This window comes from Protopterus annectens, chromosome 7.part0 (assembly GCF_019279795.1).
Source record: "Protopterus annectens isolate FY-2018-M chromosome 7.part0, PAN1.0, whole genome shotgun sequence".
NCBI lineage: Eukaryota > Metazoa > Chordata > Ceratodontiformes > Protopteridae > Protopterus > Protopterus annectens.
This window is the reverse complement of record NC_056739.1, coordinates 1,038,427,789-1,038,441,144: the sequence shown is the minus strand read 5'-3', so window position 1 is coordinate 1,038,441,144 and position 13,356 is coordinate 1,038,427,789. Positions and strand designations below refer to the sequence as shown.

Below are 13,356 nucleotides of genomic sequence, written 5' to 3'. Positions count from 1 at the left end.
GATTTATTTTTTGTTGCAGAACTTTTGAGGAACATCAGGACACAAGTGCTTATAAAATTAATAAAGCCTTATACTAGGATACATATCCCCTTTATTTCTAAGGTAAGTAGCATGTGAAGCTTGTGCAGTTTAAAAAACTTCTTGTGTTCTGTTGTATTTATTTTTAATTTTAAGTCTGAAATGCAGGATTATGAAGTACGCTTGGTAGTTAAATGTGTATACTTTGTATTTAGTTAATATGCAGGGTTCCATTTAATTTTTCCAAACATTAACTTTCTATACGAGAACTTGCCTAAATAAAGCAGCTGTAACACAGTATTGAAAACTTAAATTGCCCAGAACAAGATATAATGAAGTTGCACAGTAATAGATATTGGCAGTGGAACAGCTTGACACTCCTCCAGTTCATTACTAGTATTTGTAGATGCCCTGGCCTGCCACACACTATTGCCTTTAAGAACCCACATGATTTTCCAGCAGAAGTATTTCTTGTTCTTAGTAGCCTGTATGGGAGTTCATGGAGTTATTTCTTGTTGAAGATATTACTGTTTAAGTACGTACTTTTGGTTTGTTTTTGTGCTACTGCAACTGATGTACAACTCATTAATAGTGTTCGGTAGGGGTTGTCTCCCATTTATTTGACAGTGGAGTAACAACAAGGAAGCACTGACAATTTATATCATCACTGTCTGCAGTGCATACAGCAGCTATGGCTGCTTGTGTTTCTACTGTATGGCTTAGTAACATTGCCAGGTAACTTTCTTCAATAGTGGTGGGAAACATTCTTCTGTATGCATTGAAAGCAGATATGAAGCTCTAATGTTGGGGCACCTGTTTAATGGGTCTGCGTGTGGCATCATCCTACAGTTTTGTATTGTTTTTGAATCTTTTGCACTCTGGGTCATTCATATTTTCTGCCAGTGCATAAAATTATGTAATTTGCCACACTAGGCGAGTGCTTCTAGCCGCTGAGCGACCATTTTTTTTTTCATTCGCACAGTTCACATCTCAGTCGTAACTTTTGCTGAGTTAAATCTTATGTCTGATGTCTAAAGCCAGTTCTCATTTTGTCTGTGTGGCCATCAGACTACAAGACAGGGCACAAGCTGAGTTATCTCCACTGACTGAAAGATGAGCACAGTGTGAAGCATTTCATTAGGTGACAGGTGTTGCTCTCAGCTGTCAACATGCTTCACAAGAGGAAATCTCAAACTTACCTTGCTACTGGGAAAGTGGCAGTATTTTAAAGCTTCCTCATGCAGGTTCTTTGGAAGGGTCACATGAGTAGCCATAGGTCTCTGCTGATGTACAGTTAGAAGACTCAGCCATTGTTGTTTCAGGTGCATTTTGTAAATTTCCTTTCCGCCTCCTTGTGTGATAAGTTCATCCTCCTGTAAAAGGGAGTTTTCAGGATTTCATCACTCCACTTTGGAGGGTACGTAGGGCTTAGTGGAGTTCTTATGTTGCAGGATATATCCTGGGGTGTAGGCACCACCCATCATCCATTTGATCTGTTGAAGTATTCACACAGCTATTGAGATCCCAGAGAGTAACAGTATGTTAAGATACTAAATTATGCGTCAGCAGGGGTCTATTTCATATAATCAGAGGTTCAGCTCTGCAAACCTACATTCATTGAGCTACCAAGAGTGAACGTTCACATCACCAAATTATTACAATGGGGAATGGAATTACCTTGACAACATCAGGAAATTTTCCCTTTTCCCCGCTGTACTGCGATCCAAGAGTTGGTATATACTGGTTCTGTTCCCTGTTGTAGTAATTCACTGATATGAGCATTCGCTTAAATGAATGTTTGCTCATGCCAGCTTGATGAATGGAGGTTCGTGTAGTTGAACCTTCAATTGTATGACATAGACCTGGTCAGCAATACTAAAGACTAAGACTGCCTACTTTTGGCTTTCCAGGGTGGCTGCACACTAATCAGCAGCTTTATTTCATCTCTCACTGTGAGAAATAAACTGATAGATAAGGGCCAGTAATTCTACCTGATGTAGTAAAATTCAGTTACTGGCTAGTTAAGTATGCTATCTAGATGCCAGCAAAGAAGAAATATTGAGAGTCTGAATGAAAATCATCTAGAAAGGTAGAGAGAATAATTCTTCAACAAAAAAAAAAAACAGTTCAGGCTCCAGATTTGGTGCAAGAGATGGCTTCCAGTAATTTAGAGGGAAAAAAAAAAGTAAAATTATTTATTTAACATTTATTGACTGGGAAAGTCCGGCTAAAACAGAGCCTATTTTCAGTGGAGACCCAAGGAGAAATGCTGCAAATGTATGCCTTTGGAATGTTCATAGGTTCATAGGTAGGTACTAGGCTATCAGCCCTGGGGCCTATACAAGCCCAGCCAAAAAGGTACTCTGGCTTTTGCCACCCAAGAAAATTATTTTCCTGTGCCACTGTGAGCAGAGCCACAGAAGTTATCCCCGGGGTGAATTTCCTATTTCCCATCCAATCATCAAGATTTTTCTTGAAGAGTGCTAATGAGAAGCTTTGTTTGATATAGATAGGTAGTTCATTGCAGAGTATGGGAAGTCTCTGGGACAGGAATCTATCCCGCCGGCATGTTCTGTTTATTGTGGTGACAAGGTTTAGGTCCCTAGAGTGTGTAGCTCGGAGGGATTGGGATTTCTTTAAGTGGAACATGTCCAACAGCTCTGGGTTTGACATAGCTTTTTATGTTAGGCAGAGAGGACCTCTGAGTAGGCGATATGCGACGGAGTAAAGCTGGAGTTTTTGAGATGGTCTGCGTAGGGCATCTGTTTGAGGCTGGTAATCCTCTTTGTGAGGTATTTCTGCGGCCTTTCCAGTTGTAGATGTCTTGTGAGGTACAGGCGTTGTACTCTATAATGGGTCAAATGAGTGATGAGTAGAGGGGAACAATGACTTCTTTTTTTTCTGGATAAATGTGGGAGGCAACCCATGCAAACAAGACATGCAGACTCCACACAGAAGGCACCCCAGCCGAGAATCGAACCAGAGAATCTTTTGCTGTGAGCAGGCAACATTTACTGCTGCACCACTGCTCTACCCAGATGTGCTTAGAGCTGATTAAAATAAATGATTAACACAGAATGAGTATAACTGCTGAAATAACAAAAGGCTGTAAACATGGAAAAAGCCTTAAACAGCTATTCAGATGAACTGATAAAACTGGAAAAAGTAAGATGTTGAAATAAAGAAAAAAGCTGGCTGAGTATTAAACTGTTCAAGAACAGCTGTTTCAAAAATGGTAGAATTTAAAGGACAGAGCAGGCAGATAACCTGAGATTTTCCACTGTACCAGAGAAACTAGAAGGAACAGACTCATAATTTTATGAAAGTACAACTAAGTGACTTGACTGGTATTCTACACAGGCTTTAATTGAAAGGGAACGTCACCTCTGTGCTCCAAACTAGACCATGAGAAAGCCGCCAAGACTTGTATTAGTAGAGATGCAGTCATACCAGCAAAAAGAGTTGGTCCTGACAAGACTTTGACAAAAGGGCAAAGTATTAAAAATTGGCAAGAGAGTATTTGTGGAAAATGATTATTCACTGTACACTAGGCTGAAAAGAAGCAAATGTATCCCATCAGTCAGGAAATATGGAGAGGCAGGTGTGAGACTCAAGCTGCTATATGTAGCTGTCTTCAGAATATTATTTTGTGAAGGATTACAGTCATTTTTTGATGCAGAACTAGCTAAGGAAGAAAAACAAAAGATTATCCAACAAAAAGTGAACCATCAATCAGAAGGGATTCTGCTTCTCATTCTTCTGATAATAAAGCTCATAGAGAGATTTTGCCACTGAAACCTTTTGGAAAAGAAAAATGCTTGAGAGACAGAAGAAAAACGCAAGAGTTTTGTAGAAGAATCAGGAGAACGTTATACTTGACCTGGAGCCTGTGTTTGAAAAATGGAGATGTACAGGAAGAAGGCCAGCAACACTGAAATTAGTGAATAAATGAGACTATAAACCATCAAGCACTTGATGAAATATTGGTTTACAAGAAAAAGGAGTTGTGAAAGATTGGGTTTTTGGTGACTTTGTTAAATTTATTAGGGGTCTGACAGGCATATTAACCCACTTCATATCATTAACGTTTGGAAGAACACTTAAAGGAAAAAAGGGGGTAACTGTAAGTAAAACAATTTTGTTAACAGCATTTGTATAAAACATTACGGTATAACATGGAATTTATATCATGAAAAGTACTGCTTTTTCTGCAATGCCTACTACATTTCTTAAAACTAAATATAAAAAGAGAAGAAAGGCCGGACAAAAGCACATATTTAAGTTAATAGGTTATAATCTTGGGCTGTTGTGGTGGAGGATTGGATGTAAAAGTGCACTGATTATAATATATGCAGACCTGAAATGTGTAATTTTACTTTTGCAAAAATGAATGTCTGAATTGATGCCCTTTGCATAATCTAATATTTTTTTATATGTAAGTAAGTAGGTTTTAAAAATGAGACCACAATGTAATGAATGGTGATGTCCTTCATGGATGCATCTGCAGTCATAACAACTGGGTTGTCCTGTCGTCAGGCAGCCCTTCAGTCGGCCGGATTCCAAAGTCCGGGTCCGGCTTTGGCTGATGTCGCACTTCACCCGACGTCATCTCTGTTGGTCTTCGGGTATAAAAGCATCAGCCGACGCCATTTTCTTCAGTCTTTCTTGCCGCGTGGCGCCCGAAGCAAAAGCTGTTCGCAAGTGCCGGTCGGTCGGATCCAGAGATTACTTCTACCGAATACTACTTCGAAGACTTCTAAAGCTAAGTACCCCGTTGGGGACTCTTTCTTGCCTCAGCCGATGTCAGAAAAAGTTAATAATTGTTTAACCTGTGGGAAACAAATACCTCATAAAGATTTCCACTCTTACTGCCTGCCTTGCTTAGGCCCAGCCCACGACGTAGCAGCCTGTTCGTCCTGTGCTTCTTTCAACCGACGAACGCTTAGGCGTCGGTCGGAGTTTGCAGAACAGTTTTTCGGTTCTGATTTTGCGTACATTATGCCGTCGGATCCTCCGACGCATTCTGCCAAAACGCAAAGAAAAAGACCGACACTCGCGGTCCGCGGTTTCGGCCGAAACCATGGTTAAGCAAATCATGAGTGTCTCGGTTTCGGCCGAAACCGAGAAAACTGATCAAAATACAGCTGAATCTATCTCTACAACTGAGGTCCCTGCTAACACTCTTGAATCGGCCTCAGAAATTTTACCCACTACGGTGCTTACCACTGACTTATCAGACACCATTCCCTTGGATGTCTCTACCCCAGCACGTGGTGCTGCTAGGCCTCCAGCAGCCATGTCCATTAAGGCCTTCGCCAGGGCTAAAGCAGCCAAGACTACTAAAACAGTGCCTGTTAAACCCCCCTCAACCAGGCCCTCTTCCAGTTCTCAAATGCTTACTTTGGCAGAAGATTTAATTTCATTAATTAGAGGATCTCAATCTCACCCAGACAGGGCCTCTCAGCCCCAGAGAAGAGACCTAGGGCAGAGCCCCATGAGCCAGTGTCCTCTGATGATTCTGCTGATGAATCAGACATAACTGACCAGCCAGAGGCTCCTTTCTCCAATTTTGAAGATTCTGATGCTGAAGAATCCATTCCAGCTGCTTCCCCACCAGAAGAATTCTCCTTTGGGGAAACCTTGCATGCCATGCGAGAACAGTTCCAATGGCAGCAACAGGATTTTTCAGACTCCAGAAAAGACTTAGGACCTTTTGCACCTTCCACAGCACAGGCCCTTAGCTATACCTCCTGTTCTCTCTGTGGTGGATGATGCTTTCAATGATGTCTGCTCCGCTCCAGATTCTTTACCCCAGCCCCTGCCAAACCAGACAGATTTTACAGGGTGCCAGATACTCATCACCACCTTTACAAGGCCCCTCTTGCAGACCCGAAACTATTTCCCAGGGTCCCAAGGCAGTAGCAGCGACCATAGCTAAAACCCTGTTCCTTCTGAAAGGGAAGCAAGGTCATTAGACAGATGGGGTAAAAGGTTTACACTTCAGCCACTCTCTCAGCTAGAGCTTTAAACTGTCAGTTTCACATGATACAATACCAAGAGTTTATGCTTGATCAGTTAACTAAAAAGCTAACCACTGATGAATCTCTTGATAAGAAATATGTATTAGACATGGTAAATAACATACAGCAAGTTAGTAACCATTCTTTAAAATGTGGCTATGATGCACTGGAGGCTTCATTTAGATCAGCCATGACTGGCACTGTAATTAGAAGGCATGCATGGCTAAAGGAGCAAGCTTTACCGGATCATGTTAAATCTAAATTGCTAGATGCTCCTATGGATAAAACAAGTTTGTTTGGTACACCTGCCCAGCAGGTTATGAAGAAAATGGAAGAAAAGGCAAAATCAGTCCAGACAGTTAAAGATTTCTTGCAGGTTCAACCCCCAAGGTTTAGCAGAAACTGGCCTGCCAAAAATTGGTCCTTTCCTGACTCCACAAGACCTCAAAGGGGCAGGAATAGACGTTCCAGAGGCAGAAACCAATCCAGAGGAGGTGCCTACAGAGGACGACAGTGGCAAGGTAACAACAGAGGCACAGACTCAACACCTGCCACTACATCAACACAGCCACAGTGACTTAATCCTAAACCCGCCTACCAGGGAACAAATAGCAGCTCCTCTAGGCGGAAAGCTAACCTTATTTTCAAAAAACTGGCACCACATAACAAAGGACAAGTGGATTTTACGAACCATAGATCAAGGTTACCGGTTCCACTTCCACACTTTACCAGACAAAAGAGGAATGCCAAATCTACCTCCAAATCAAAAGACAGAGGCTCTACAACAGATAATGGAGTTAGCAAACATGAGAGCTGTGGAGAAAGTGCCAACAGCAGAGCAAGGAAAGGGGTTCTACTCCAGACTATTCCTAGTTCCAAGAAAGGAAAACAGTTGGAGACCTATTCTAGACCTGTCCACCCTGAATACTTACATCATTGTCCCAAAATTCAAAATGCTGACCCTACAGCAACTTCTTCCCATGCTGGGCAAGGAGTGTTGGCTGGTAACTCTAGATCTCAAGGAGGCATACCTGCACGTCCCCATTCGACCAATCTGCAGAAGATACCTCAGATTTCTTGCAGGATCAGAGCACTATCAATTCTCAGCATTGCCCTTTGGCTTATCTACTGCGCCCAGAGTATTCACAAAATGCCTGGCATCAGTAATCGCCCATTGCAGACTACAGGGAATTCAAATTTATCCATACCTGGACGACTGCCTGATACAAGGAGACAACAAAAGCAAGCTGACAACAGATTTACAAAGGGTCATTTACTTGCTTCAAGCACTGGGATACACAGTCAATTTACAAAAGTCAAGACTGATACCATCCCAGACAAGGACTTTCCTGGAAGCGAAATTGGACACAGTAAGACAAATGGCATTCCTAACTACAGAAAAGCAAAAAGAACTCCCTCTTTACTTCTTGGCACTAACAAAACTGAACAAGTTAACAGCAAGAAAGGTACTGCAGGCCTTGGGTTTCATGGCATCATGCATAATCTTGGTTCCATTTGCCAGACTACATATGAGAAAACTACAGTGGTACCTAAAGAATTTATGGTCCCAACACAGACACAGCCTAGAAACGGAAATCCCACTAATACCATGCTTAAAACAGGAGTTCCTATGGTGGGCTCAGGCATGCCAGTCAAACCCAGGCCTGCCCTTTCGCAAGGGTCAAGCAAGCCAGACCATCACAACAGATGCTTCAGACCTAGGATGGGGGCATATGCTGGACAAATGCGCACAAGGATTGTGGACACAGGACCAACTTCACCTGCACATCAACCTAAAAGAAATGCTGGCAGTAAAACTGGCAATCCAAAAGTTCAGACCATTTCTCAAGGAGGACCACTTGATGATAAGGACAGACAACACCACAGTCATGTGGTACATCAACAAACAGGGAGGCACTCATTCTTACCCCTATGCAGAATGACTTTGGAGCTGTGGACCCTGGCACTCAGCTACAACATCCAGTTACAGGCAATATTTGTGCCAGGAAAAGAAAACTCTCTAGCAGATATGTTAAGCAGGACCACATCGGATGCCCACGAATGGCAGCTGCACCGGATATCTTCAAGACCATCTCAAGAAATGGGGAATGCCTCAGATAGATCTATTCGCATCACCTCTCAATCACCAGCTCAAAAATTCTGCACAAGGACATTCCACCCACTAGCATGGAAAGTGGACTCGCTCTCTTTCAGCTGGAAAGGCCTAACAGCATATGCATTCCCACCTCTTCCTTGATACACAAAGTACTACTAAAAATCAAGGAGGAACGTCCAAGGATAATCCTGATAGCTCCAAACTGGCCAAGACAGCATTGGTACCCACTGCTGAGGAGCATGTCTCGAACAATATGTGGCCAATACCCTGATGCCTTTGATGCTAACTCAGAACAACTTCAGCACCATGCATCCAAACCTAAACCCGCTGCAACTGACTGCATGGAACATCACATAGCAGCTGCTAATACAGAACTTTCACAAAGAGTTAAAGACATTATTCTTGAAGCACGCAGGCCTTCAACTAGAAGGAATTATGCTGGGAAATGGAAAAGGTTTGTCATTTGGAGTTCTGAAAGAGGAAAAGATGTCTCAAACATAGATATGCCTAACATTCTGGAGTATCTGGCCGAACTACTTCATTCAGGCCTGTCCTACTCCTCCATCAAGATTCATGCATCAGCTATTTCAGCAGAATACAGCTTTGATCCACCTGTTTTTCACACCCTTTGCTCAGGCAATTCCTCAGAGGAATCAAGAATGTAAAACCTCCAAGGAAACCACCATTGCCAGCTTGGGACTTGAACTTTGTGCTAGAAAAATTGACACTATCACCTTTTGAACCAGCAGCAACAGCAGACCTACAACACCTGTCATGGAAAACTGCTTTCCTACTGGCAATTACTTCAGCAAGGAGGGTTTCAGAACTACAGGCCTTAATGGCAGTGCAACCCTTTCTAATCTTCCACCAAGATAGATTGTCCATGAGGACTAATCCTACATTTATGCCTAAGGTGGTATCCAGAGTGTCTTTAAACCAGGCAATCCACCTACCTACCTTCTTTCCCAACCCACAAAACAGAGGGGAAAGAATACTGCATACCTTGGATGTACATAGACAGCTACGCTACTACTTGGACAGAACAAAAAATAGCAGAAAGACTGACCAACTTTTCGTAGCCTATGCAACAGGAAGGGAAGGAAAAGCTATTTCCAAACAGACAATCTCAAAATGGATAGGAAATTGCATACGATTCTGTTACTCCTTCCATGGAAAGCCAATTCCACAGAACATAAGACCTCATTCTACAAGGGCAACAGCCACTACCACAGCCTTCTTACGAGGAGTGGCTACCAAAGACATTATTGAGGCGGCTACTTGGACCTCCGTGCATACATTTGCCAAGCATTATAATTTACCTCTATATTCCAGATCCCGAGCAGGGTTTGCCACTGCTGTTCTGCAAGGGATCCTAAACACACCATAATCTACTTTTATCCTCCTCCCTAGTTGGCTATGGTATTCTACCCAGTTGTTATGACTGCAGATGCATCCATGAAGGACATAGTACAGTTTTGTACCTACCATAAATGTAGATGTCCGAATTGGATAGCATCTGCAGTCAGGATTACCCTCCCTCCTTCCCTCTGTGGTACTCCTAGGGTGTTTACCCTTCTAATAGCTAGCTAGTGGGGGATTTCTTTCATGGTGTATTTGTTTGTATTTATGTACATACATGCTTATTTTTGTGTTTACCTCTATCTTTTGGAAACATTGGCATCTATCCAAAATTTTTAGCCTTCTATAGGGCTTCTGGCATCTGGGGCAAGAAACACTGAAGAAAATGGCGTCGGCTGATGCTTTTATACCCGAAGACCAACAGAGATGACGTCGGGTGAAGTGCGACATCAGCCGAAGCCGGACCCGGACTTTGGAATCCGGCCGACTGAAGGGCTGCCTGACGACAGGACAACCCAGTTGTTATGACTGCAGATGCTATCCAATTCGGACATCTACATTTATGGTAGGTACAAAACTGTACTTTCTCTAAGCAAGTAAATGTTTAGTGTCAGTTGAGAAGTTTGCAGCTGAGGCCAATTCTACATTCCATTATGTTTCCATGGAAACAAGCTAACTAAAGGTGACTGCAATAAAGTGAGAGGTCTTCACATGGTTTACTGAGAGAAATTTAAAATTAAAAGGTACAAGGGCGTAGGCAGCTCAGTAAAACAGTTTGAAATTATTGAAAGTGAATAAGAGACATCAGCTAACTAACTGATCTATTAGAACATTGTAAAATTTAGTCTTATTTAAGGATAGCCATTGCACTTTTAAGGCTAAAAGTTTTCTGAAAGCATGCAAGCTGTGTTCACATCTAGGAGGTGAATAAAGATACAAGAACAGGCAGCAATTAGTGTAAGAAGGAGCACTAGCTGTAACATACATTTTAGCATTGATAACCTTAAATTATTTAGGTTATTTAGGTTAGCCTGTGGATGCCACTGTCAGTTTGGAACATTTCCTCCTGTCAGAAGGGTTAAATTTCACTCTTTGAAGATGGACATAGTTTTGTGTGTTTTAACTTAATAGGGTCTGTGTGTGTTTGTTTTTTTTGTTTGTTTTTTTACTGAGGGCTTTCAGTAAAACAAAAATGTATGCTCAAATGGAGATGACAAGAAACAACGGTATAAAGGGTCAACCTGACAGATATTAGTGGGTGGATGTAACATGGAAGTTGGAAATAGACATGTAAAATTTTAAATATATAATAGGTGGGAATATTAGTTCTTATAATAGTTATGTACTAGACATATTTTGGAATGTGGATGGCTTCACAGGTATAGACAAGGTAAGAGTATTATGAAATGCAGAGTGCAAATAGCAATGCTACAGGAGACGCATCCAAAGTGAGCATTTGAATTTGATAAAGGATTTCAAGATGGATATTCAGCAGAATATACTGGACAAAGGAAAACTGGGGAGTACTTACACTTATTGCTAGAGGAGCTCAAATAGTGAAAGAAGAGAAAAAAACAGGATAGTTTGGTAGATTTGTGGTAGTAAGGGGCTACTGGCAAGGGAGGAAAATTGTGCTGGCATGTATTAATACTCTACCTAAATCTGCTTTTATAGAACTTAAGAAGTTTTTGGGAGAAATATTCATCTTTCTGCAGGGAATATTACTTGTACATGGTAATTGGAACTTGATTTGCAGTAGTGAGGCTGTATCTGGGGTCCTAGAAGGGAAAATAAAACAAAATAGGGTAGATTTCTAAAGAAATTTATAAAAAAATATTTGATATGGAAGATGTGAATTCAGTAGTAGGAACTACAAAAGAATTTACATAGTCTGATATTGTCCATTTTCATTCATTCCTCAACTGTTGGGGTTCGCATCCGACCTTCGGATCTGACTCTACTGCTTCTTCCAGATTGTAGAATCTTGAACTCTGGAGCTCCTTCCTTTACACTTAATGCCCCATCAGTCCAACATACCCCAGATCTCATTTGCCGCCTTTGCAAACAGATGTAGATTGCAAGCTCTCAAGCTTTGGGTATTGTTTAATCAATAGTTTTCAGCTTTAACTGAGTTAAATTTTAGTTATTCCTTTTTTTTCTTTGTAGTTATTTCTCTCTCTTCCCTTTTACCTTCGTAAAATTGATAATGTTAGGCCTTTTTTTTTTCTAGTACTCAAGTACTTCTTAATATCATTAGTAGTATTCCTTTTCCCTTTCTGTACTAATCGTAGTACCTTTTTTTTACTATTGTTAGTAATGCTTTCCCTTCATCTTATTTCTTTATTTCCTTGTTTAAAAAATCCTTTATATCCTTTAGTTTTTCTCTTATAGTTTGAATTGTTTTCTAAATTTTACTTCAACCTTTCAGTATGTCGGACAAACAGTCTGGTTTCAAAACATTTGTGGCTTGTGGGCATAAGATTCCTAATTCAGATGCCCACACAGAATGTGTATACTGTCTAGGTCTCGAATACCTAGATATAGATTGTGAAATCTGTAAAGGCTTAAACTTCCAAGCCGTGATAGAAAGAATAAACTTATACTTGGAGGTCTTATCCCTTCCAGACCTTGTACTCTGGTTGCTGGGGTTTAAACCCCCAAAAATAGGACATGAAGGATGACTCGGTTGCTAAGGATTCACACAAAAGATCCCTAATTGCTTTGCTTCACCGTCAACTTCAGCTTCTTCATTGAAGTCACCCGCTAAACTTTTGAAAAAGTCAGATCTGACTATTTCTGATCTGAAATGGTCTCGAAAAATACCACTATGGCCTTTGTAGCCTCTCCCATCCCAATTACCTTCTCTGTTCCTTGAACAGTCACCTAGATGACATTCTAAGCCTTCTTCAGTAGCTTCCTCTCTTTGATCTTCTAGGAGCCTTTCCAAAGCAGATGTGGCTAGGATGATAAGGAATTTCCTCAGGATGCAAATTTAAATGGGAGTTCTCTTGTCTCCATCCCCATTGGGTTCGGAGGGCCTTTATAGATCCACACCACCTTTAATATCTCTTTCTCTGAGCCATCTGATCGAAAATCCTTGGGGGCATCTTTCTCTGATCCGAAGATCATTGTTTCTTTGACTCTAATAGTTTCTCTGAGTCATCCTGTACCAAGTATCTCAGAGCAAGAGGACTCTGAGCCGAAGCACCAATGCCAGCATCTGGGTATCGGAGTAGACTCCAAAACTGTTGAAGCTGTCTCTTGCCCTGGCAGCATTGGCATTAGCTCGGTTCTGACTCCTTCCTTGGGTGCATTCCCCTACTGGACATCAGGAGTCCGTGATCCAACAGATCCTTTGTCCAATCCGTCAGTTTCAATTTTCCCTAGGAGCTTCAGTTTTGAGGAATTAGAGAGCCTTCTCTGTGTGTAGAGATCAAATGACCCTATCTTCCCGAGATTAGACTTCTTTATCTCATTCGGTTTTATGTCTTGAGCCTCATTCATCCCTTCTACCAGGGCAGCCAGTCTGAGCCAGTCTTCAGTCCACCCATCAGTCTCTCATTATCTCTTCTGACACCTCCCTGGAACATCCCACTAAAGAGCTTCCTCAGAAGAGAATGTGGAAGAGGAGGCACTTAAACTCTCCACAATAGTCTGTCACTGAAGTCACTGGTTTTGATGAGGGGTAGGGTCCCCCAGATCTCCACCTGATATCTCCTTTGGTGACATCTTGCAACTCCTTACAGAAAGAGGTGGTTGGTCTCCCGATAATCCTTACCAGGAGGAATCAGTGAATATGAAAATAAATGTGCAAACTGCTACCCAAAGGTCCCCACCAAGAAA

The 13,356-nt window shown here is 41.6% G+C and overlaps 1 protein-coding gene across 4 annotated transcripts in view; it reads left to right on the top strand.

Moving 5' to 3' along the window:
• Positions 1–13,356, top strand: part of COPS2 (COP9 signalosome subunit 2) — a 1,892,836-nt gene that overhangs the window by 1,597,518 nt on the left and 281,962 nt on the right. For all 4 annotated transcript variants that reach the window (XM_044077587.1, XM_044077586.1, XM_044077585.1 and 1 more), the window contains one exon: positions 20–102. In XM_044077587.1, the coding sequence (XP_043933522.1) occupies positions 20–102 (83 nt within the window). The remainder of the gene's footprint in view (positions 1–19; positions 103–13,356) is intronic.